The 27,229-nt window shown below is 33.6% G+C and overlaps 2 protein-coding genes across 3 annotated transcripts; one reads left to right on the forward strand and one right to left on the reverse strand.

The window, feature by feature from the left end:
• The first annotated feature begins 1,131 nt into the window (after nt 1-1,131).
• LOC141390473 (uncharacterized) lies at nt 1,132-26,394 on the forward strand. Its single transcript, XM_073963428.1, has 7 exons — nt 1,132-1,422; nt 1,486-2,306; nt 2,642-3,271; nt 3,325-4,177; nt 22,894-23,094; nt 23,225-23,733; nt 24,745-26,394. The coding sequence occupies exons 1-7, from the start codon at nt 1,285-1,287 to the stop codon at nt 25,973-25,975; spliced, it is 4,383 nt and encodes a 1,460-aa protein (XP_073819529.1). The 5' UTR covers nt 1,132-1,284; the 3' UTR covers nt 25,976-26,394.
• Nucleotides 16,120-18,433, reverse strand: LOC141403325 (uncharacterized). Of its 2 annotated transcripts, none has more exons than XM_073985558.1 (4): nt 18,191-18,433; nt 17,759-18,117; nt 17,275-17,706; nt 16,120-17,206 (listed from the first exon to the last, which is right to left on the reverse strand). In XM_073985558.1, exons 1-4 carry the CDS (start codon nt 18,332-18,334, stop codon nt 16,381-16,383), a joined length of 1,761 nt encoding a protein of 586 aa, XP_073841659.1. In that variant the 5' UTR covers nt 18,335-18,433; the 3' UTR covers nt 16,120-16,380. The 2 variants fall into 2 exon arrangements, with proteins under 2 accessions (XP_073841659.1, XP_073841670.1); XM_073985569.1 differs by having other exon boundaries at nt 17,759-18,108; nt 18,191-18,370.
• Nucleotides 26,395-27,229: the final 835 nt, after the last annotated feature.

The following is a 27,229-nucleotide window of genomic DNA, read 5'->3' on the forward strand; positions in this document are numbered from 1 at the left end:
ATTTCTCATTGTGTTCTCACCTTTAAGGTAGAAATAGAATCAATCGTTGTTTGCTTTCCAAATGTAAAATTATAAAGGAATGCCATAGCCTCTTTGCAATTCCGCCGGCGTTCCCCCATATAATTTGACATTTGAAAGATTTGCTTGAAAGCAACGAGCTGATTCTGTCACGTACTTTGGTCATGTTTATATTATAGCATTTTGCTGGGTTAACCTTCTTAATGAGGATTTATTTGACGTATGCGCAAAGGAATTGACATTTGAAATCCAGTTGGTTTGTTTAATGCGGTTATATAAACGTACTACTTACATCAGTTGCCAAAAATCACATCAAACGTCACGTATTACCATGGTGGAATAAGAAGGTGTTACATCAAATCATACAAAACCACAAATTTGCTCATAATAATTCATTACTGTGAATTGCTTGTTTACATTTTGTATGTGATTTTATTCACAATAATACATTTTGACAACTGGTATGAAGATCAGCTGTTTTGCCGCTGTACCTGTATTATTGTGCCATGCGTATTACCATGGCACCATAAAGCGATAAGGACAACTGATTTCACCCAATCTGTCAAAATCATTGTTATTGTGAATTATTCGTATGAAAACATAAACAAAAATTATAACAGCTTGAAGAACTTTCAAACAAAATGGTCTTGTTGTTTTAGTTTCTGATTCATCTTCTTGTGTCATACATGATGCCATAAATGAAGTGAACCCGTAACTACATGTATTTCAAGCTGGTTAAAGGTACTTCAAGATGTCAAAATTTTTGTTTACATTTTCATACGATTAATTCATAATAACCCTGAATTTGACAAATCCCATGATATTAAAGCAATACCATGACATTACGCACTATGGGACTGATCTAGGAATACATAATTTCGTGAAATTTTTTCAATGAAATTACTCTAGTGTTGATCGGTACTATGGAACTCGATCTAGAAAGGCATAAGTTCGTTACTCTCCAATAAAAGAAGTTACTGAGAAATTCTTGAATGAAAATTAACAAGACAGACTTAATGTCAACAATAGGTCTGTTTGATAACCCAAAAGTTTGTACAAATTTGTACAAACTTTTACAAAGTGCTGTTCGATAACTGGCTTGTTCAGTAAACGAGAAATGAAAAGTAGTTGCAAGTACATTTTACTTGCGAAATTATCGAACAGACCTAATAACAAATAATCAGCTACATTCCTTCAAATTGTAAACATCTCAAATGCAATGTAACAAAATAATATCAATATCTATTAAATAGTTAAACAATTAAAATGGAAAATATTGAGGAAACTTGTCGCACATGCCTTGCAATTTGTAAAGATGATTTGGTAAGGATATCAGACATTGCTGTTTATGCAAACCCCCAGAAGACGTACTTGGTTATACTAAGGGATATGGCAAATCTGATGGTAAGGTGTCATTCATTGTTATTCACAAACCACTTTTAATAACAGTATTCTGCATTTCCAAAGGACTTCGGCGATCAGGAAGATAATATGCCACAGAATCTGTGTTCCAGATGTTGTGAACAAATACAACAAATGTATTTATTTATGGAGCAGATAAAATACACCAATCAACAACTTTCCAGTACAATAGATGAGGTTTATACTAATGGCATGGAAGTGCGGATGAATGTTATGGAAGATTCTGATGTAAAGACAGAAATTAACAATCGAAGCGAAGAAGTTGCCCCTTCAACAGGTATTGAAGAACACTATTTAGAGGTTCATGAGTTAAAAAAGGATTATCTAATGGAAGAAGAAATAGTAGAGTGTAATGTAACAAAAACAGAACTTGTTGATGTGACACCATACACCTTTGATATATTACAAACGAATTGCGACAATAACGATGATCACCAGGCCGACAATAAGAAAACAAGGTTTAAAAACCACAATGATGATGATGCTTGGAAAATGTTAACCAAAGAAAATGCTTTTTTCTCATGTATTTATTGCCCTAAAACCTATGTAAACAAATGGTCCCTAAATACCCATCTTATGGATAAACATCAACAAAGTCTAGAAAGTAATACAGATGATACATCGGAGGATGATGAACGACATACATACAAATGTAAATTTTGTAAATATTCTGCCCGTACATCTACGGCATTAAGCTTACATAAACGTTCTAAGCACCATGGCAAGACAAAGGAGAAAATATTCAAATGTAAATTTTGCATATATTCCAGTGTTAAGAATTTTGATATATTTTCACATATTAAAAAATCACATCTTTCATTCATCAAATTACTACGAAGGAAACATGCAGTGGAAACGTGTAAAAGGTAAATATAGATCTAAGAAAAAAAGGATTGGTTTTATGTTAAACCTGGGAGTCATGAACATTCCTCAAAAGGCAGATGAGGTTATGTCACTTTTAAATGAGAGCAAACACGTTCTTATAGACCAGTGAAGGTCTTCGTAGAGGTTTGCTTATCGGACCCCATCAGGTCCTCTTATAGGAAACCATCAATTCTTCATATGGGAGACTATCAGGTCTTCTCATACAAGTAGAGATGTATATCTTCTTGTAGTAGACTAGCAGGCTTTCTTAAAATCTTCTTTAAGAAAACCTATATATCCACGAAATTTATTTAATTTTATTTCAAAATATTTTCAGAGAAAATCAAGACATTGCACCGCTAAAACGCATGGATGACACTATGGAAAACATTGAAGAAACTCAGCTGGATACTGAAGTAAATAATGAATCCTGTTCTAGTGGTGATGAACAATATATTAGAGATATTCTGAATATTAAAAGACGTTCGCCTAGATCTAATAAAAAAGACACTAAATCGAAATCCCAAAGTGAAACACAAGGAAATGTTATGTCAGATAATGAAAAGACCAATGTGAAAGAACAAGAAGCTTGTCCGGAATGTGGGAAGAACTTAAATTGTGACGATTTAAAAACACATATGCTTTTGGAACATCGAGGAGAATGTTCCGACAAAACCAATAATGATTTAGAAGTGGAAACTAAAACAAAGGAGAAAAAGTCGTTGGATACCATGAGCAAGTCCAAATTGTTCCACTGTAGACTTTGTGATTATACCTCTAAAACATCTGCTGGATTACATTTCCACAGACATTCTAAGCATGGAAATGAAAATGACAGAGTCAAATGTTGCTTTTGTCCCCGTAGGGAAATTAGGAAATTTGATATGTTCCACCACATCAAAAAGAATCACTTGGACATTGTTAAGGCAATCAAAAAGGAGTTACGGGAGAGTAAACTTGACCATGGGTAAGTTAGTTAAAATACAGGCTTGAACCTCAATTCAACTTTTCCTCCTTTAGCTCTTTTAGAGAACCAACGCATGAATCCACAGAAGCTGCTGATGCATTACATGCCCATGATATCAAGAAACTGATAGAAAAATATCAAAATCCCAACAAGATCAATACCACCACAAATGACAATTTGGAAGTGTCCAGTGGTGATGAAACCACAATTCGTAAAATCTTAAAAATGAAAAAAAGAAGCACCACATCAGAGCTAGCAAGTAGCCTGGCTCGACGCTGTGAGAATTGCGGTAATATATACAAAAATTCACAAGCTTTATCTAATCACCGAAATAGGGTTCATCGAATATGTAGCGTTAGTCAATGCCCACACTGTGATTGTAAATACAAGAGAGAGTATGATTTGAAGTTACACATTAAAGCCAAGCACACAGCACAGAAATCAGTAGTAAAACGTCCGAGAAATACCAATGTTGAAAAACGTTATATGTGCACCGAATGTTCCTACACCTGTAGCACCTTCACATGTCTAACAATACATACACATCGTCATCACACCGGTGAGAAACCATATCAATGTGAATATTGCCCAAAGGCCTTTGTGGTTAAAGCTGATCTAAATACACATCGTTATTTACACACTGGAGAACGTCCGTACAAGTGCCCCACATGTTCAAAGGGGTTTCGTGATAAAAATCATATGCAACGACATGCCCGTATACATTTGGATGTTAAACCATATATCTGTAAGGAATGTGGTAAAGGTTTTACAAAAACCTATAACCTAAAGGTTCATCAACGTACACACACCAAGGAACAGAGGCCAAAATGTTTAGTTTGTGGTAAATATTTTAAGGATCAGGCACAGCTAAATGTTCATCAAATAAGTGAAGATCATCATGACGAAGTTATTTAACTGAATGGTGCACAGATGTAATGTATATATGCATAAATATAAAAGTTGTAATTATAAATATCTAAAGTTATTAAATTTAAACACAAGAACTTCTTGATAGAGTTTAAAATAATGGTATAGCCTGATTTTTCGAACTTTCCCAACCCAACTTCAAATCGGTAGTTGGATAGCAGATGGAAGAAGAAGTATCCAGTTTAGATACAACTATATTACATACCTTGTGACTTTTTGAGGCTTAAGCTGGGTACACACCGACAGTCAAAACTGACAGTCATCGTACTTTTAATACCATTTTCTCGCAAATAAAAACTTTTCTTTGGCGAAAAATATATGAAATACAATATGTAAAGTTTTATTTACATATTAGGAAAGTAATTATTCAGCTTGACTTTGAAATTAACGAAATAGACCTCGATGACTGTCAGTTTTGTTGGTCAATGTGTACTATGCTTTAGAGAGAAGATAGTTCGCCAGTAATCGAATTCTCAACTATCGATGAATAAGAAGAATGTTTGTTACTTTCGAGGAATATATTTTCAGAGCCCAAAAATGATCTACCTTTCCTGAATGGGTTTCCTAATCTAACGTAAGATAATGAGAATGACTTTCTCTGTACGACCCAAGCCTGTTAATTCCATGCACATATACATACTAAGGTGGTTTTAACTCAAAGGGAAAAAAATCGATGTCGGATTTGGCACCCCTAAGTGATTAGTTTCCATAGTAATTTGTATGGGGCCAAAGGCGAATTTTCACTAAATCGCGATGAAAAAAAATTACCAGATCTTTGTTGTGGCTAAAAAACTAAGGGGTCGATTATGGATGGCAACCCAACTCCAGTTGCGTTTCCGACAGTAAATTTAATGGAACAAATTGAATACTCTTCCACCTGACGGAAAAAATTTGAATTTTTTTTTAAATTGTAAGTTTTTCCTAAGTAGCCGGCCTTCGGCCGGGCATTTAAGACTTTCTCCTATGGACAGGAGCCAATTTAGGGCACGAAAACATTTTTTTTAATTTAAACATTTTTCTTACCTTAACAAGGGAATTTTCGGAACTTAAGAGGCCCATATCTCGGGAAGTATGGACTTCCCCCCGGAAAAGTTTATATATTTGTGATCAGGACAACAAGATCTACCTGTGGTAATTTTTCCAGATTCCAGGTGGAAGAGTATTCTATTTATGCCAATTTAATAATAAAAATTCCATTTCCGCTTTGAAATTTATACTTTTTTACAATGAAATTAATAGTTGAAGGTTCAAAACATTGTTTTTGAATGGATTTGACTATAAATTCTGGCGTTTCACATGTTTTAATTGTATGATTTTCTCTTCTGGCAACGCAACTACAGTTGAGTTGCTATCCATAATAGACCCCTAATCCTACAAAAAATTGTGACAAATCTGCTAGGATTTTAATACTAGCTATATATTGTTGGGGGCAAATATCTCGATCTGTTATAAGAAAATTCAAAAATAAAAAAAAACAAGTAAGCAAAGGCTATAGTCGGACGGGGTCGACCATGTGATACCCTACACCACAACCTGTAGGAATTACCTATGTGCAACCGCCTTGCACGCTGAATGTCCGGGTTCCCGTAGTAATGTTGGTGATATTTCCTGAGTATTTTAGACATGAAAAACGTCTCTACAAGTGACAACTTAGGACACGCCGTTCGGACTCGGCGATAAAAACTAGGTCACATATATAACATCATATGAATCCATTGATATAAGAGAAGCCCCCTTTTCTTTACTGGGATGTTTGTGGAAAAATATATAAATTATTCATTTCTAAATAATATTCGAAAATTGGAAAATTCACATTGATTAGCCCCTCCCTCTTTGGAATACACCTAAAATAAATATATATATACCACGCAATTTGGTATATTTGTTAATTGGGAAAATTGCGAGTTTATTGAAGATCTATCGTCCAAAATTGTGCACTTGTACCACACATATGCCTAGAAAATAGTTAATTGTGGGCATATATTGTGATATCTAAAATATATTTTATACCGGTAAAAATAACTAACAATGAATAGGAATTCAAAAATTTTGCATGCAAACAAATTTATAAATCCCAAAATTATTCATATTCAATTACACAGCAAATAAGATAGTATCAGCCCTATTCTGAACATTCCCATGGGAACTGTTTCCCATGGGAGCGAAATTTCCCATTCCCACGTTTTCCATATTCTCAACGACGTGGGAACATCAAATCATGGGAATTGAATTTTCGAAATTCGAAATTAGTTACACCAAATTATGATAGCATACTTTTGGGCTGCTGTAATTTTGTTTTGTAATACAAAATGCCTATTTGCACTGAATTCGCGGTTTTTGAATTAGATTAGCAAAACCACAACTTACTTAATTCAACAACCGTGCATTGATTTATGGATTTTTAAGTGAATGGAGTCAACGATGTGTGATGTTGTTCTAATAAGCACATTTTCTTCAGATTGTGCGAATTGGTGTAAGCATTTTTTTAATTAGTAGGCAAACATAATTTTTATGTAAAAAGTAATAGGAACTTTTTAAGTTTGTTACGAATTTAGAAATTGTATGTTGATACGGAGTAATTTTAGTTAGGGGTTTAACGAGTATATCGCTAGTTTTACTTATTCCTAATGATCGCTAGAACTCGTATTTTGCATATTTTTAAAAAAATTCAAAAAGATAAGTTCGGATATTTTTCTCGATTATTACATATTTTTGCGTGTTATTACATATCGTCAACATAAATATCCGAAGACGTATCTCAAAAAAAAAAAAATAATAATAATAATAATAATAAAATAAGTTTGTGATTGAATCTAAAACTAAAACACATGCCCTTGCGAAATTTCGAGCTTCTACGTTCAAAAATAACGATCCTATTCAAGAAAAGGCATTTCGGAAAATGGAATAGCATGCAATAATTTGGCATATATGTATGTATGTACGCCTGTGGTCGTTGTCGTGTCGTTGAGGAGACTAACACATTTTCAATAGAACGTTAGTCGTCTTATTTAAAAAACCCGAAGGTTATATTACGAAAATGAATAAAAGTTGTAAAGATTGTATATATTATGGTTATTTTCCAATATATTTTAATAATTATTGCCAAAAATTCTTTTGAAATTGATTTGTTTTTACTTGTTGTTCTGCGTTAATAGAATCAACCATGACTCTTTTTCTCGTATTTCAATGCATATGGTCTGTTCCAGAACTGCAAAAATCTACTAATTTTTACTACTTTTTTTTTTGTTTTGTTCGATAACATAAAGGAAAATTTTTATCGGTGTAAAACATGTTAGATTCTTGCAGGTTTTTGTATCATATAAGAATATGCATAATCCGAAGTCTACTAATGACATATTTTACAGTACATTTTGTATGCTTTTATTAAGCAAACACGTGGCGATTATAATTATTTGCAATAATTTTGTCGTGTAGATGTCTTAAAATATGAAATTTCATAAAAATATAAAATTTCTCGAAATTTTTTTTCAAACTCCCACACTGTTTGCTGGGGAGATTTTTCCCACAAAATTCTCCCACAATTCAAGATAGAGAATGTATACTTTTTTCCCATGGGAACAAATTCCCAATTCGAACTTCATTCAGAATGAGGGGAGATGGGAAATGGGAAAAAAACTCCCACAAAATTTTATTCAGAATACGAAAATGTGGGAATGGGAAAAAATTCCCAACTCCCATGCGTTCAGAATAGGGCTGTATAAGTCAGCTGCGCTAACGGTGATATACCCTCAGCCGTATAAAAATATATTTATTTTGTAACACGAATTTGCTTCAAAATACGTGGAATCTGTAGGTATCGTAATATGGGGCTATACCAAATCAATTTTAGTAAGATAAATTCTGAGTTTTGGAAATGTTTGAGAATTATTTTTTCAGATTTGTAATTTTAGTTAGAGCTGGCAGGGGTTTTTGGAACTTCTGGACTATTATCTCAGGAGGTATGACTTACCCAGGGAAAGGGACCAGAATAGGGACCGTAAAAAGAACCTTCTCAAAAAAAAAAAAAATAACTGCACTTTTCCCAAATTTTGTGTGGGAGGTACTCGAAGGACGGACCGATATAGTCCATATTCCTACCGGACACTTGACTGGATGAAATAATACGATGTGTAAAGTTTCGACCAGTATTAAGTAGTATTAAATTTGGTTCTAATCGGTAGATCCGTACGAGAGTTATCGTGCGCACCAGCCAGCTGGACATTAAAAGAGACAGATGAACGGACAGCGCTAAATAGACTCCAAATTGTCTGAAACGAATTTCGTCCAAATATACTTGAGTTCTAAAACCAATATTTCGATGAGACACATCTTTGGTCGTATTTTGTTTGTATCCCCTTTACACTAAATCCTGAGGTATAAAATAGGTGGCGAGGCGACCCCATGCTGCAATATTTGCATTAAAATCCAATTTGACAACTGAACTGAAAATTTCTCTGTCATGATAGAGACAATTTGTAGCATGGGAGGAAATTGTGGTTCTCTACACAAAACAGATTATATATCAGGCAGTAGGTGCGTTATCTAGCAGACAAATTATTGCAGTTTGCATCAGGGGAAAGATCAGTAGTTATATTTCCATATGTAGGCTACTTTGCCAGTATATGCCATCCAGAAATGAAAATATAGACCAACAAAAAAATTTGTATATTTTTCATCCAAAGGTAATGGTCTATTTCAACCGCCAAATAATATCAGATCATCATGCAAAATTATAGGCATTTTCTTCAACCTAAGCTCTTACCTCGTGCAAAATTTCGTGACTAGTGAGCTATAATTGCGACCTCTAGCGGGCTTATGATTACACTACAAACAAAAAACTGGATATATTAGGCTGTAACTCTGTTATCTGATCACGTACATCAACATAATTAACATCAATTGAATGGTCAAGAGATCGTCTTCCAAATATTACTCACTAGTGGGGAATGTGTCATTCAGGAACAAAGATATAAGCTGTTTATTAAAAATTTTCACAATTTTCACACAAAAGTTGTGGTCCATTTAACCCTCTAAATATTATCTGATTGCCATCTCAACTTGCAAGCTTGTTCTTTGTCATATACTCTTACCTTATTTACAATTTCGAGGCGATCGGACTATTATTGCGACTTACAGAGCAGCTACAAAATCGGATAAAAATTATGTTTTTGGTCCATTTAACCCGCTAAATATTTCACGATCATCACCAATTAAAATAGCGATCTATTCTGATGTGAAACCGACCTCCATACCAAATTTCGTGACGATTGGTCCATAATTGCGGCCTGGAGTTTGATTACAATTTATAATGGACAGACGGACACACGGACGGACGGACGGACACACATCTCAAAATCGCTTTATCTCGCCGAGATATGAAGATTGGTATACCACATTGGGGGTCTCCGACAAATATTTCGCGGTGTTACATGAATTTTTTCCAAAACAAACTTATAATACCCTTTCCACATTGTGGTGTAGGGTATAAAAAACGTTTAAAGAAAGTCTTATGACAGACTATGAAAATTTTCATTAACATCAAAATGAGTTTATAGATAAAAGGTGTGAAAACTCTGTACACAAGGTTCTGTAATCTGAAATTATTCTTTGTGTTTAAATTCGTAACTCTCAAATCAATGCAAAACAAATATCAAAATTTTCATATAATTTCATACACGCGTGTGGACGTCAATGACAATTTAAAAGAGAATCAATGAAAAAAACACATCCAACGTTTGGGCAATGTTTTGTGTCGTTTTGGCCGTTTTTACACTGTTGGGCATGATGCCGAAAAATTCAAAGTCATTTGAAATATATGCCGGCAAACAGATTAACGCTGGACTTTGGTGTCGGCGTCGCCCTGTTGTTGTTGTTGTTGTTATTTTCTCAACGCCCAACACAAAACTTTACTCAAACGTTGGATGTGTTTTCAGCTTAAGATAGAAGTGACAATCAGCTGTATTTTTACTTTTTTGTAAATTTGGTTTTCAAAATGTAATAGGGTCTACTCATGAAATTTGAAACTTCGAAATTTGCTACCATGAAATACTTCTTTTCATCGTAACCTTGTAATAACAATGACCTACGACAGTTCTGAATCCTTTATATTTACATTTCGATTAAAATTGGTTCTATTTTAGAGGATTTTCAAAAAGTATTTATGTTTTTTAGAACTACCCCTTTATTCAATATTTTCTTTGACATTAACAGGGTTATTATGAATAAAAATTCCGTGCGGAATTTTTCCCTTTCATTTATGTTTTTATGTTTTTTAGAACTACCCCTTTATTCAATATTTTCTTTGACATTAACAGGGTTATTATGAATAAAAATTCCGTGCGGAATTTTTCCCTTTCACAAATTTCATAATTTTTTATTTCCATATTTACAGCTGTGTTCAAAATAATAGGAGTGCTCATTCACACCAAGGGAATGGTTGAATAAATATGGTTAAACTTACCCATTTTGGTTTATTTTGAATTTATTTAACATTGTTGACATCCCAACAGTTAATTCATCAGCAGAAATGTGGTAATCTGTTTTAAATTATTTACTGTTCACACCAACATTATAAATTGCCTTCAAATTTGTTGTTCAAAAAAATAGGAGTGCGGAAGAAAAAGGACAATAAAAATATTTTTAGTTGAGTTTAAGATCAAAATTGTCTATATTTTAGTTGACAGTAGTGAATCCAATAGATTTTATGAGATTTGATGGCTGTTTGAAAACAAAAGTCCTTTTGGAGGTAGCCTAAAAACAGGTGATTGTCCCTGCAGCGTTTTTTCCATAAATTGAGCACTTATTGGGTAACTCAATCGATTTTGTAGACAGAACTTTAGTGATTAGAGTTTTTTGATGCTCTAGCTGTTATCTCGAACAATATATAATGATCAGTATTCCGGAAATTCGTATATTTTGATCCTTGAGCCAGGTTAAAGCCAGTTTCCATTAACTTTTTACGTAAGGATCGGTTAAAATAGCGTATCTATAAGTCATTAATTTCTCGATCAAGTGATGTTTTGAGGTCCTTAGCATATTAACTGCGCGTAGAATTGATTATATGGTTCATTTTTGAATAATTGGATGATTGGCACATATGAGACATTTTTCAAAACGCTTTGTTGAGAAGGAAACTTTAAAGACAAACTTTTGAAGTTGGCCTAAGAATTTTTTTATTAAGTTTTGCATCGTATAATAAACAGTTTTCTAATGAAACTAACCTAAATGAAGTATTTTTGAGCGAAAAACGTAAGTTTATATTGAAAAATATATTACGGCGTATACCAACCATAGTGCAATCCCAGCCTGCCTATCACTAAATGGTTCAAAGTAAACTTCAACCGTTCACGTTTTAAACATTTTTTGAATAGAAGCGAAATTGATTGCATACACAAGGTTAGCACCCTAAGGACTTCCAAATATTATTTGGTTGGGGAATAAATTCCTTATAGATACGTATTTTTTGACCGATCCTTACCTTAAGGGCTAATGTAAACTGTCTTTAACTTGGATCAAGGATCAAAATACACAAATTTATGGGATACCAATCATTGTATGTTGTTAGAGAAAACATCCATAGCATCAAACAAATCTAATCGTTAAAGCTTTTGTATACAAAATCCATTGAGTTGCCCAATAAGTGCTTAATTTATGGAAAAAAATCTGCAAGGACAATCGCATGTTTTTGGCTACCTCCAAAGGACTTTTGTTTTCAAACAACAATCAAATCTCATAAAATCAATTGGATTTACTACTGTTAACTAAAATATTGAAAATTTTGATACTAAACTCAACTAAAACTATTTTTATCGTCCTTTTTCTTCCACACTCCTATTTTTTTGAACAAAAACTTTAATTACGATTTATAATGTTGGGGTAAACAGTAAATAATTTAAAGCAGATTGTCACATTTCTGCTGATGAATTAACTGTTGGGATGTCAACAATGTTAAATAAATTAAAAATAAACCAAAATGGGTAAGTTTAACCACATTTTTTGACATATTTCTTTTTTTGTATGGGCGCTCCTATTATTTTGAACGCAACTGTATGTCCAAAAAGGGAATATTTTTGTCGATTCAGCCAGAATATACATATATATTTTAAAATAATTTTACTTTTTAAAATCATTCTCCGTGCGGAAAATTCCGACGGAAATATTCATGATAACCCTATAAATTTTCAATAACAACAATGTTTTTGTAAATTTGTTAGTTGTTGTAATTCATGCATATACCTTATATACATATTCCTTGAAGAGAATAACGAAGGATTTTCTAATGAAAATTTTCATAGTCTGGCATAAGACAAACAATAATAAAAAAAGTGAAATTCTTTAACATTACACAGCAAAACATATATTTTTCTTTTGCTCTTTTAGATGCGTACGTTTATGTACAGATAAATTATATTCCTGGGTAAATCCTTTGCCGCATTCCTGACATTTGAATGGCCGTTCACCGGTATGAACACGTTTGTGCTTTGTTAACTTTGAACTAACACGAAATGTTTTCGGACATATTGGACATTTGTAGGGCTTTTCGCCAGTATGCTTGTAACGATGTTTCTTCAGATCATATGATGTTAGAAACAAATTGCCGCAGATTTCACAAACGTATGGTTTTTCGCCAGTGTGACGTCGTCGAATGTGAATTTTTAAATGTGTTGTGGTTGTTGTTGCGTACTCACATTGCGAACATGTAAAACGTTTGTCCTGAACTACCGTCTCTGTTGTCGTGGCAGATCCTTGTCGAACATCATCCGTATTTAATTCATTGGGATGTGCGTGCAAAATGTGATTTCGTAAATCTTTGTTACGTTTATATTTTTTGCCACAGTGTATACATACACTGTACATATCCTCACTTATGTGTACAAAACGTTTGTGGGCATATAACGAAGGGAAATCTTTATAAACATTATCGCATTCATCACATTTTCTTGCCAAAGAACTAATTGGTTTACCATCGATATATTTTGACTTAGATGTTTTTCTGTCGATATTTATCATGTATTTTATGAATTCATCATCATCATTTGAATATTCGTGATCATCGATCTCTTCATCATGACAAGGATTATTCTCGTCTGATTCTGAACAGTTTGATATGTTACTAAAAAAAAGAAAATTAATTTAAGCGACACTTTGTGATGTGAAATATTGTCATCCAACTCACCCACTTTGCTGTTTTCTTTCCATACTCCTCTTGAGCACTTTAAATTCCGTTCTATGTTCACTTTTTATATGACCAACTAAATCCACTTTTTTCAATGACGTAAATGAACAAAATTTACACTTGAACTTATCTTCCTCGGTTGTGTGTTTAGTACGATTGTGATAGTTCATACCAGTTTTACTCTTGGCTACATATTCGCACTGCTCGCATTTAAATAGTTTTTTATTTTCATGCGAAGATTTTGTGGTGATATTCAGACTTGTTTTCATTAAAGAGCTAGGGTGAACTACGTTGTGGATTTTGCGTAAATGTTTTAAAAGATAAGGTCTTTTGAAGTTTTTGTAACATACTGGACATGATGCATCTTTCTGAGATTTTACTACATTATAGGATTTAATGGCATCCTTTGAATCTACGTTCTCTGGCGCACATCTATAATAAAATAACTTAAAACATAGTTTTTATTATCCTACCAATAACAATTGTATTACATACTTTTCATCTGTATTCAAATCCTGCGATCCTGCTTTTGACAAGAAGTTACAAACTTCCTCGTCGTGAGATTTACACATTTCACGATTGTTATCTCTCTTGTCATATTCATGACTTTTAATAATACTAGTAGTACTAACGTCTAAACGATGTTTTACATCTTCTACACAGCCTGCTGGAATATCTATTGCTTCCTCCTGTAAACAATCCAACTCCATATGTTTCTCTGCAATCATAGCCAAAAGTTTACTATTGCAGTTCTTAACCTGGTCAATGAACTTGTAAATCCGATTAAGTTCACCATAACAATTCGTACATATTCCATAGGGCATTTTAGCTTCCTGTTCCTGTGATAACTGACAAAAATAAGGTAAATAAATACTGTTAACACAATGTTTGAAGGGGATATGATGATTTTACCTCCAACTGTGTACAGTTTTTCAAAAGTAGGTCATATGTCTGGCTAGGACTTGAATTGACTATCACTTTGTGCAGTGGCCACAGCCTTTTGTTCCTTTTTAAACAAGTGCGACAGAGATTGGTAATTTGTTTCATCGCATCCGTTTATTTTGTTTAAATTTGTTAAATCTTAAAACAATAAATTCACTGTGGATTGTTAGCATTTAACTTGCACATAACTTAATATACCTAGCCTAATTTACATTTCCACCTAAAAGTAGAGCTTTAGGAAAAAGGCATGCAATATTTACATTTGCAAATATTGACAGCATCACGAAAAAACGAAGTAAATATAAACGCACACATTGCTTTACTTTGTTTACTTTTTGTAAAATTAGTTTTTTTAAATAATTTTTTTTATTAAATGATTACCACAAATCTGCCATTTCTGATTGTTTCTTATGTATCTTTCTTATTTTCTTCGCAAATGCCAGTTGGCATAACAGTACTAAAGAAATGTCAATTGTTGTGCAGCACAAGTGGTGACACTGCACAAATTCGGCATTTGCTGTGCAATGTGATGTGTCAACCAACCACTTGACAACTGCTGCAGCAGACAAACAAAAAAAAAAAAAACAAGTGTGCAAAGGCTATAGTCGGGACGGGGCCGCTATGTGATACCCTACACCACTACCCCTGTGCATAAGTTCTCACTGCTAAAAATTTATTTTAGGGAATATTATCCGGCAGAAATCCGAATAAAGCCGTAAACACATCCAACGCTTCAGTAAATTTGGGCGTCATTTCTGATAAGAGAATAAAGAAAAATTTGAATCCCAACTTTACTGAAACGTTGGACGTGTTTACGGCTTAAGTGTTAGATATCATTAGGGTTTTTAGTAAGAAATTCGTCTGTTTCGAGTACTCTGAACTGTCAGTCCAATTGTTAATGCTCATTTGTAAGAGATTTCTCAGTTTTGAATGTCGATATTTCGATAACTGTCAAACCGTCCAGCAACCACAAAAACATTTTGTGGTTGCATGATGAATGACAAAAATGAACGGCCACACTAGCAAACAACAACAAAGCTGTCATTCAAAACTGACAATGTGTACCCTGCTTTAGTTTATTCGACCTTTTAAATTTACTATAGAAATGAAAATCTTCTTTGAGCTTGAGGTCAGTGTTGTTTATTTGTTTATTGTTTCATTTTACGTTTCCCAATATTTCGCAATTTTTGAAATCGCATCTTCAGGGGATGGTCTACAACGACATTCATGGTAGAATAAGAAAAGGTAACGTTAGTGTCAAATTTCATACGACATTTTATACATTTATTTCTATTTCGATGTACATTAGGGACATATATTTTTTGAAAAAAAAATATATCATTCGGGAAAAACCATTTCCCAGAAAGTCTTCTTCATATCAATGATATGTAACCTCCTCCAAGTTCGAACGATAAGCCGCGCAGTAAATCCCCGCTTGTAGAGGCGATACTAAATTACGAAATCAGAATACGGTCCAAAAAACAGCGCCTGCGGACCACTGTAAGCTTAACAACCATATGCCAAACTTTGACAATGTACGTGTACTGCAAGTAGAGAATAACTATAACAAACGACTTACATTGGAGATGCTGCATATCAACAATATACCAACAAATACGAAGATAAATTATAAGAGCGATACAGACAATGCAACCTACTGTTATAGATATTTGACAAAAAAGAGTGTTGGATATCGTGAGGGTTTTGTTGGCAGGAACTATTAACCCAATTATTAATGCTCATTTGTAATAGATTTCTCTCAATTCATTTCCTGGACAGCCACAAAGAAAATATTTTTCATGCATCAATTTTATATTTCTTCTGTTTATTGGTCTGTTCCAGAACTCAAAAATCTACTAATTTTTAATTTTTTTCGATATCATAAAGAAAAAAACGTTATAGTTGTAAACATTTGTAGATTCTTGTAGGTTTTGGAACAGGCATAATAGCTTCGTACAATTTTAAATAATAATTTAGCTTTTGCGTGTAAAGCAATATTCAATTGCATTACTTGATAATTTATAATACAAATACTGGTTTTTCATCAACTAAATCTTTGACGACTTCATTTGAACCAATGCAAAAGATCCAGCGAAATCTTGGCATCGCATGGACCCAATTCCATTAATTTTTTCTTTGGCAAAATATTTTGTTCTTTTAGATGCGTACGTTTATGTACAGATAAATTATATTCCTGGGTAAAACTTTTGCCGCACTCCTGACATATGAATGGTCGTTCACCGGTATGAACACGCTTATGCTTTGCTAACTTTGAACTAACACGAAATGTTTTCGGACATATTGGACATTTGTAGGGCTTTTCGCCAGTATGCTTGTAACTATGTTTTTTTAAGTCATATGATCTTACAAACGAATCACCGCAAATTTCACAAATGTAGGGCTTTTCGCCGGTGTGACGACGTCGTATGTGTATTTTTAAATCCCTCGTTGTTGTTGATTCATAATCACATTGCGAACATGTAAAACGTTTGTCCTTAATTTCCTCCGTTGTTGCAGACTCATGAACATCAATCATTTGCAATTCGTTAGGATGATTTTGCAAAATATGATTTCGTAAATCAATTTTACGTTTATATTTTTTGCCACAGTGTATACATACACTGTACATATCTTCACTTATGTGTACAAAACGTTTGTGAGCATATAGCGAAGGATAATCTTTAAAAACTTTATCACATTCATCACATTTTCGTGCCAAAGAGCTAATTGGTTTACCATCTATATAATTTGATTTAGATGTTTTTCTGTCATCGTTTATAATGTATTTTATAAACTCATCATCATCCTCATCGTTTGAAGATTCGAGATCATTGACCGCTGTACCATGACAAGGATTATCTTCATCTGATTCTGAACAGCTAGATATGTTACTACAAAACAGAAAATAAATTTGAGTTACTACAAAATAGAAAATTCATTTGCTTCACATTTAACTTACCCACTTTGCTGTTTTCTTTTAATTTTTCTCTTGAGCACTTTAAATTCCGCTTTATGTTCACTTTTTATATGACCAAATAAATCTAATTTTTTCAATGATGTAAATGAACAAAATTTACATTTGAACTTATCTTCCTCGGTTGTATGTTTAGTACGATTGTGATAATTAAGGGCAGTTTTACTTTTGGCTACATAATCACATTGCTCGCATTCAAATAGTTTCTCATTTTTATGAGAAGATTTTTTGGCAATATTTGGACGTGTTTTCATAAAAGAGCTGGGGTCAATTACATTATGGATTTTGCGTAAATGTGTTAAAAGAGAAGGTCTTCTCAAGTTCTTGTGACATATTGGACAAGGTACATCTTTCCGAAATTTTTCTTCTTGGGTCGATTTAATGACGACTTCACAATGTACGTTTCCCAGTGCACATCTATAATAAAATTCATTTTTATTATCCTACCAATAGCAAGAGAAATTCATACTTTTCATCAGTATTGAAATCCTGTGATTCTGCGTTTGGCAAGAAGTTACAAACTTCTTCGTCCTGTTTCTCAGATTTAAATATTACACTATTGTTCTCTCCCACCTCATCTCCATGACTTTTAATACAACAACTAGTAGTGACTTCTACACCATGTTTTACATCTTCTCTACAATCTTCTGGAATATCTATTGCTTCTTCCTTTAAGCAATCCAACGCCAAGTATTTCTCTGTTATCATAGTCACAAGTTTATTATTACAGTTCTTAGCCTGGTCAATGAACTTATACAGTTGTGTAAGTTGACTATAACAGTTGGTACAAATTCCATGAGGCATTTTAGCTTCTTGTTCCTGTGATAACTAAAAGGAGTAAGGTAAATAAACACTGGTAACACAGTGTCTGAAGGGGTTATTATGATTGTCCTGTCCATACCTCCCATTGTGCACATTCCTTTAAGAGTTGACCATATGTCTGGGAAGGATTTGAATTGGCTATTACTTCTTGCAATGGCCATAGCTCATTGCTTCTTTTTAAACAAGTGCGACACAGGTCGGCTATATCTTCCATCGTTTCCATTTGTTTGTTTACGTGTTTGTTGTGTATTAAATTTTATTAGAACAGTGAATTCACTGTAATTTGTTAGCATTCAAGTGTCAGCACACAACCTAATAAAACCTAATTTACACTGGCATGTAAAACCAGTAGCGCGATTCTCTAACTAGGCGTTTACACCAGACAGTTTGTCTTCAAATACAACTCTGATTTTCTAAAGCGCCCCATACACTATCAAATTTTGATGTCAACATTTGTAGTAGTATGTGTGCATTTTTCAAAATATGAGAATGTGTGTGTGAATTTTATGGATTGAGGAAAATCAAAATAGTTTTGATTTTCAAAATGAAACCTAGCCAATCCGATGAATATGGTTTATTTTCAAATTGTCAAAAAGCAATTATGGTAAAAAAGAACATTGTGTTTGTGAAGAAATAAAAAAAATTTAAGTTCATTAATTTTTAGAGGAAAATATGAAGATTTCGATTGCAGATTGAAGGCTGATTGAATGCTTTGCTACACACTTATCAAGCACACACGTACGTAAGGGGTTCATCGGCTTGGCAATCAAATTTGATAGTCTATGCCATGCTTAACACATGCATACATCTGTCGGCTGTCTTCCAGCTGTCCATCATTTTTTCACAGACAGTCGGGTTAACAAATTTTTGACATTTTTGTAAAAATAAGTGAGATAATAATTGAAATGTTTTGAAAACAAAAGAACATGAAAAAACCCAAATATAACAAGAAATCGATGATTTTCATTAATAATACTACAACTGTTTTTGCTGTTGTCGGGACGCCTACGTCACACAGGCAAGTTTGAGATTTTGGCAATCAATACATGAAAGTCGTGTTCCTTTACGTGCCTGAGGTTACCAGTTTATACCACTTTTTACCGGCAAAGTATTCCCTTACTTAAAAAAGCATACAATTTATATGATAGCAGCTCACCACTTTTACCATTTTTTGCCACTGTTACCAATTTTCAAAGTAAAGGAACAGACCAGAAGTCAACTGTCCTGTCCTACACTATGGGCAGGACAGCAACGATGAACCCTTGTGTAAGTGTGTGATTGAATAGTGTGTGGCATTCCTTCAATCCATATTGCAAAAATGATGAATTTTCCTCCTGAACTCGATTTTGGGTTGAAGTTTTCCAAATTTTTAATTTCCTCACAAATAATATTTGTTGTTTTCAAAAATTATTTGTTGGTTACTTGGAAAATAAACAAAATTCATCGGATTGAAAGGGTTCATTTACAAAATCAAAACTATTTTGATTTCAATCCTGCCAAAACTACTCCCAAATACATTGACAAAAACTTCAAAATTTACTAATACTATTACAAATGCTGTCCTGCATGCCCACAGTGTATGGGCCGCATTATATGTAAAGTTAGTCCATATTTACATTAGGCAATTTTCCCTGCGGCAATTGTCAGTTTGTTGGTGAGAGATGGTGTTGAGAGGCAAAGGGTTGCCATATGCCTCACCTCTCTCTCTCTCTAGCAAACTGACAATTGCCGCAAGGAAAATTGCCTTATATAAATATGGACTTACCGAAAAAAAATCGGTAACATTAGGCGTGTCTTCTAAAGTGCTAATTTCTAATAATTATTACTAATTTTTCAAATTTTGACAGTTGTATAATGAAAAAGTTGCTTTAAAAAATATTTCAGGAACATTTAGTAAGTATAATGACACACCAATTAAAAGGCAAAATTATGAATGAAAAGTTCAAATAAAAGTTGACAACACTGTTGCCATAGTTAGAACTTTACGACTACTTTTTATTGCTCGCTAAGTCCCGGTCCACACTAGAGTGATTTCATTGAAAAAATTTCATGAAATTATGCGTCCCTAGATCGAGTTCCATATAGAGTAATATCATGAAATTGCCGAAGTGGGGAACTCGATCCAAGAACGCATAATTTCATAAAATTTTTGCAGTGAAATCGCTCTTCTGTGGACCGGGACTGTCTTACCGAATAATAACTTTAATTATCAAAATTATAAGTGTTTAAATTTTACCGACATTTCTCACTCGAAAACTGAGTTAGAGAATCGTACGGCTGATCTTTAGGAAAATATCTGTGTTGACGTATGTACATATATGACATGGAATTGCAATTTAACCCCCGTTTACACATGCAAGTGATCGTTCGAAAGATACTAATTCGAATTATTTCATTTGAAATTCGAAACAAAAAAAAATAAAAATATTTTGGCTGTATTAGTTTTATATTTAGTTTTTCGAGTTACAAATGAAATGTTTGGAATTACAAATGGAATAATTCGAATTACAAGTAGAATAATTCGAATTGCAAATGAAATAACGCGAATTACACTTATAGTAAGTTTACATTTACGAAATCCACTCGATTTCAACTGTCAATTCTATTGCTTAAACGTCAAATGAAATCCAATGGTTTCCAGATGAGTTTTCATTTGACGTACACGCAAGGGAATTGACAGTTGAAATCGAGTGTAATGTAATGTAAACCAAGCATTAGAATAATTCGAATTACAAATGGAATACATCGAATAACAATTGAATAAAATCAAATTGCAAATGGAATAATTGGAATTACAATTGAAATGTTTCGAATTACAAATGGAATCCTTGAATTACAAATAAAATGTTACGAATTATAAATGGATTCTCGAATTAAAACTAAAATGATTCGAATTACATCTGATAAAGGTGTAGTATGGAACTCGATTTAAGAACGCCACGAGATTTGTTTCAATGCAACAAAGCAACAAACGTTTCGAAAACGAGCCAAACTGTGTCAAATATTTGACTGAACAAAATAAAAAAACAAAAAAAAAACTGTACGAAATTCACATTTGTTCGGGCAATTATGGGAAAACAAATTTGGATAAAACATTTGCCTACTGTGACCTTAGGGCATGTTTATATTATAGCTTTTTCTGGGTTAACCTTCTTTATGAAGATTTATTTGAAATATAAGCAATGGAATTGACATTTGAAACCCAGTGGGTTTGTTAAATCCGGTTATATATATAAACGTACCATTACTTTACATAGTTAATAGTATGTCTGTTCCAGAACCTCTTGCAGGTTACTACTATTTTTTACCACGATAACAAATTTTCCTTTATGATATCGAAAAAATGGTAGAAATTAGTAGATTCTTGCCGTTCTGGAACAGACAAAGTGTTTAAAAGACAATACAACAAATGGTCTGTTCCAGTATTGCAAGAATATACTAATTTTTACTATTTTTTCGATAATATAAAACAACGTTATTGTAGTAAAAAATAGTAGCTTCTTGCAGCTTCGGGAACAGAGCAATAGCTTAAACAATTTTGGAAAAATCATTGTTCAACTAGTTATTCAGGTTGTCTAATGTCATGTTCACACGAGCGTTTGAAGTACGTTGTTCGCCTCTCGAAATACGTACACGAATTAACCCGTTTCCACGACACCATTCGTAATTAAGAGAAACATAATTTATTCTTCCTTACTTTTTGCTTCCTCGTTTTCATGAGAATTTGAACACATGACAGGTGTAACATATATTAAATGAGCAGGAAAAACACTAACCTTTCCTGCGAATGTATATTTTACACTTAATTGCACACTTTTCATTCATATTGTCCATTAATACTGAAAATGTTGATATTTTCTGTAAATTTTTATATGTTTCTATTTTCAAAATGAATGAGAGAGAGAGACATGTCAAAACAATATTTGTGTATACAGACTTTCAGGCAGGTATTTGACTTTTGTTTCTAGATTTGTACGCGAATTTTAAAAAATGGGCAAAAATTTTAACTGCAATCAAAGAGAATAGCAGATTTGCTATGCTTCGAATGTATACTAATCGTTGAACCTTTTAATTTTCATTCATATTTTGCAGTTTTTCTAAAAAAGCCCTACAATTTAAAATTTTTAATTTTGTCTGTCATAATTAATTTATTTCGATAAATGCTCTCATTTGTTAGAGATGGGACATATTTTATCGTTGTTCGGAAAGTATTTCTACTTGAACAACGTAGAAAAATCGTCGTTCGTTCTCAGAATTTTGTATGGGGAATCAAGTAATTTATTCGTATTTGAGGGTCGAACAACGAATAGAGAACGAACGACGTACCGTGGAAACGGGCTATAAGCTGTAATAAACTTAAAATATTAATTATGGAAATCTATTTTACAGTTCGTCTTCGGACGACTCAGAGAAAAGACGCATAAGTCAAATAAGACACATACTACGCCCACGGCCTTTAAAAAATAACCTAAAAATAAATTAGAAACAAAAAGGTGCACATACCTTTTAACAAATTGTTGTGGAAATGCCGCGTCCAAGAAGCCGAAAGGAAAAAGGCCACATTTAAGCACAAAATCTATTTTTAGAGAAGTTAATCAATTTTTTGTATGAATATTTTCTGGTTTTTTATATTTGTATTTTTAACCATTGAAATTGGCCCTGCTTTGGTTGCTCCATGGGTTGCTCTATGTTAACTGCCATGACTGTTAAATGTATGTAAATTATAGATATGATAATCATTCACTGTGAATGCCAGAGTTAGATGACAATCTGCAATAAATAAAAAATTGTGTATTATCTGAGTTTCATGGAGGAGACAGGAACAAACAATTTAGCCTGAAAATGAGCATAAGAAATAGAAATAACAAATGCCGAACATGTTTAAAATCCGGCACCAAATTGCAACCGATTAGCACAAAGCCGAAAATGATGAAAGTGGATAAAACTTATATGGAATTAATTAATCACATAGCGCAAGTTGAGGTAAATTTTTTTTGTTTGTTTGACAGACGGTGACTTGACTAACTTCTCGAGAAGGATGCTTTCAAGTCCTCTATGTTGTGTGTGTGCCAGTGAATGTTCACTTATAAAAGTCTTGTTTTGTTCCGTTTAGTTTGATACAGATGATGAACACAAGATGCCCCAAGGAATCTGTTCAATATGCAGCAAAAAGATACGAGACTCCTATACATTTATTAAACAAGTGCGAAAATGTAATACGATATTTTTAAAGAGCACAATAACTATGCCAGATGAGAATCCTTTGGATAAGTTGGAAGAGAGTTTTGCAACGGAAAATGTTTTGCTGGATGAATGTGATGACAACAAAAGTATTAAGGAAGAGGTTAATCCATTCGATGATGAGGAAATGAATGCAGCTCCCAAAAAAGAGGAATTGGATTCAGATTCAAGTAGTTCGTTTTCGAATGACAATTTTGCACCAGATACCACCCATGACAATGATGACAATGATACAGATGAAGAGTTTATTAAAATAAAAGAACCAGCCATAAAAGCAAATGTTGCAGTAGTAGTTCCACCGTCTTCCACTACGAATAAAGACGATGATGATGTGGCCATAAAAACAGAGGAAAATGAACAGAAAGATGAACAAACAGAGTTGTAAGTATATGAAAAGTATGAAATGAGGAATGGAATCAATACCAAGTCCAAGCCAAATGAAAAAATGTTGACAATTTTATTGATATATAAAACTAGAAGAAAATTCGAAACTCTGTGGCGGTATACCCATTTTCGGCGGTGTTTATCACTCACGGGCAAAGTGGCTAAAAATGAGAAAAAATGAAACGGGCAAAGTGGGGTTCGTTCATCCGCCAGCATCATTTGAAAGCATATAAAAAGCTATACTCCACTAATGAGGGCCAGTAAAAAATACTTTGCTGCGAAATGTTGCACAAGTGGACCATTAACATGGGAAGACCAAGAATCGACTGAAGTCCAGCTTAGGGCCTATAAGCGGATAATGCTGAATTATTTACCACAGACAGTACTTTGGATCCTGAATACAACCATATACATTTTTATTGCAGAATTCCCTACTTCCCGAGATATTGGCCTTAAAAGTTGCGTAAATACCCGTGATTTTTTTTCATATTTTTGCAGGCGAACAGGGCAATAATTGTATTGTACAGCTCTGGAGCTCCTGATTTCTAATAGCCGGTATTGGACCCTGGTACCGGTGTGGGACCTTGTTCTTGGTAAAAGCCTTTAATTCCCCATCGAAGGCCAACCACCTACATAAACTTTTAATTTTTAAATGAAAATTTAACCGTGTGCTTTACAATGATACTTACATATATTGCCTTGGTCGGCTTTTATTTAAGGAACTTTGAAGACCAAAATCTCTTAGGACCCTAAGGACAATCTGTGGTAAACATATCAGCATGATCCGCGTCCGGGCCCAGTACGTTGACACAATAATCTACTTCCGTTACAGTATCTGCTTGGATGCTGGTTGAATAGACTTCCCTTACAAGTGTGTCAGTAAGTCTTAGACACACGTTTTAAACGAATTGCTAGAATATGTCCTTACAAAAAATTGTCAACATCGTTCCATCGTTTTGGTACAACACAATTACTCACATCTCCCACCTACTAAATTTCTTCTTTCAGATTCCCCGAATGTGTATTAAATGAAAAAGTATTTTCCGATGATGATTCCCTTAGTGAATTGGATTCAATTAAGGCTGAAGATGATCCAACATATGACCCACTGGAGAGTGGTAAAACTAAAACAAAACGTGCACCAAAAGCAGAAACCTTAGATGATGAGGATAAAAACTTACCGGTACCATGTGAAGACTGCGATCGGGTATTCCAAAATGCAAATCTTTTGAAAAGACACAAAAAAGATACCCACTTACCGGATGAGTTAAAGGTGCAGTGTCCACATTGTACTGCCAAATTTAGTAGACGCCACAATATGTATACCCACATGAGAACATTGCACAAAATCGAACCGGTCATAGAACAAAAAGCCAATCCTAAAAGAGAACGAAATTCGGTTAAATGTGAACATTGTCAGAAGAGCTATTGTAATAAATATAAACTTATGGATCATATAAAGCGTAAACATGGACCCGATAGTGATCAGCCGAAAAAGGAAAAAATCAAACAGCCAGCAAAACGTTTCCTCTGTGCTCTGTGTGGTTTCACCTGTAACAGTCAACCAAATCTGGATGTCCATTATCGAAGACACACCGGAGAGAGACCATTCAAGTGTGATCATTGTGATCGTCGTTTCTATCGTATGTACGATGTGCAAATGCACAACTTGAGCCATACGGGCGAGCGACCCTTCAAATGTACGGTGTGTGAAAAGGCCTTCCGTAGATCAGGAAAATTAAAAATTCACATGCGGACACATACCAACGAAAGACCCTACAAGTGTACAGAATGTGAAAAGGCCTTTAAACAATCAAAAGACTTGACCGTTCACAGACGTATTCATACCGGAGAAAGGCCTTATAAGTGTAATGTATGTGAAAGTACATTTATACAGAGCAATTCATTACGTTTGCATCAGACCAAGACTAAGCATTCAAATGATCCGGTTAATCCAATCAATAATACAACGCCAGGTGTAACTTCGCTTATGAATAATGTAATGAATAACAATGTAACAACAAATAATCTGTTGAATAATGTCAACACAAATGCTCCCAATATTTCACATAACAGCAATCCTCCCCCCATTACCACTCCAGCACCCATCAGCCATCCCAATATTCCTACAAATAATGCAGTAAATAACAGTGCTACTGGCAACAACATCACCAACACTAATAGTAATCCTGGAGATACAACAAAGTATCCAGATATGATTATGAATAAAATGTTGTAAAATTATAAGACACACACACATACTGACATCGACATTATATGTATTTTATTTAATAAGTTTCACGTTTTATGTTTTTATTATTATTATTTTTTTTTTTTTTGCAATGCAATTTTAATTAGGCCCTTAAGTTTATTTATTAAGTTAAAAGATCTATTTTATGTTTACATTATGTCAGCGACTCATTTGCTTTGAAAGTAAAATCGAACATAACCTCCAATCATTAAAAAAGAGAAAAAATTGTATTCATATTTCGAAATATGCAAAACTTATCATGTACACTCCAATATTTTACTGCATATACACATTTTTTAAGTCCACTTTTTTACAAGTACTGGATGCTTAAGTAATCGTTTTAAAAAGTGGAAAAATATAGCTATAGATTTATAAAATAAAAGACTAAAAGTAAAAATCAAACATCACATATGTAGTAGAATTTTATTTCTAGCCATGTTACGGGGCTAGTTAAAACAGGGACTTGATGGGATATCCGCTTCAAATGAAAGCTATTGGAGTATAATTTCAAAATATGTAACCATTATATGCAAAAGGAATTTTGGTATCGGATTTTTCCCTAAGGAAACCGACTAGTAAAAAAGTGCTATATTGCGAAATATCTGAGATGGGGAATTGGGAACCTAGTGCAAATGAAAGTTTTTCAGGTCTACTTCCAGAATATGTAACCATTTTAATAACTATTTTTATTGTTTTCTTCGACCATTCTGTTTCTAAATAAATAGAAGTGGTTTTTTTGAGCTTGAGGTCAAAAAAACCACTTCTATTTATTTGTAACCATTTTATGTATACCGGATTAGTATAGCGTATTTCGGTATACTGGATATTGACGATTTTCCACAGATTGTTGAAAATATCCCTCTCAGCCAAGGATGTACCACCACAATTTATGATAAGCGATATTGCAGATGTCTTACGAAACGCGAAATTATACAAATCGTTGTGCCCACACGTAATGCTTAATCAACTGGATGAAGTATGGAAAGTTGGCAGAGTGTTATCGCTAATTACCCTCAGTTTTTGTAAAAACTTTTATTCTTCTCACACGAATTGTCAAATTTTGTAGATCGATTTACTCGCTTTAGCGCAAATGTAGAGCGCTGATTTTTAAACTAGGAATCCTTAACGATATATGGAACGGGTATACGAAAAATTAGATGTGTATGTCATCTGGGGGCTGAGCTATGAATGCTTAAATTATTACGAATATAGACGAACGAACAAAAATAAGTTACAAAACTG

The sequence above is a fragment of the Musca autumnalis genome, unplaced genomic scaffold, assembly GCF_047663935.1.
Source record: "Musca autumnalis isolate F117 unplaced genomic scaffold, ASM4766393v1 scaffold_1, whole genome shotgun sequence".
Classification (NCBI taxonomy): Eukaryota; Metazoa; Arthropoda; class Insecta; order Diptera; family Muscidae; genus Musca; species Musca autumnalis.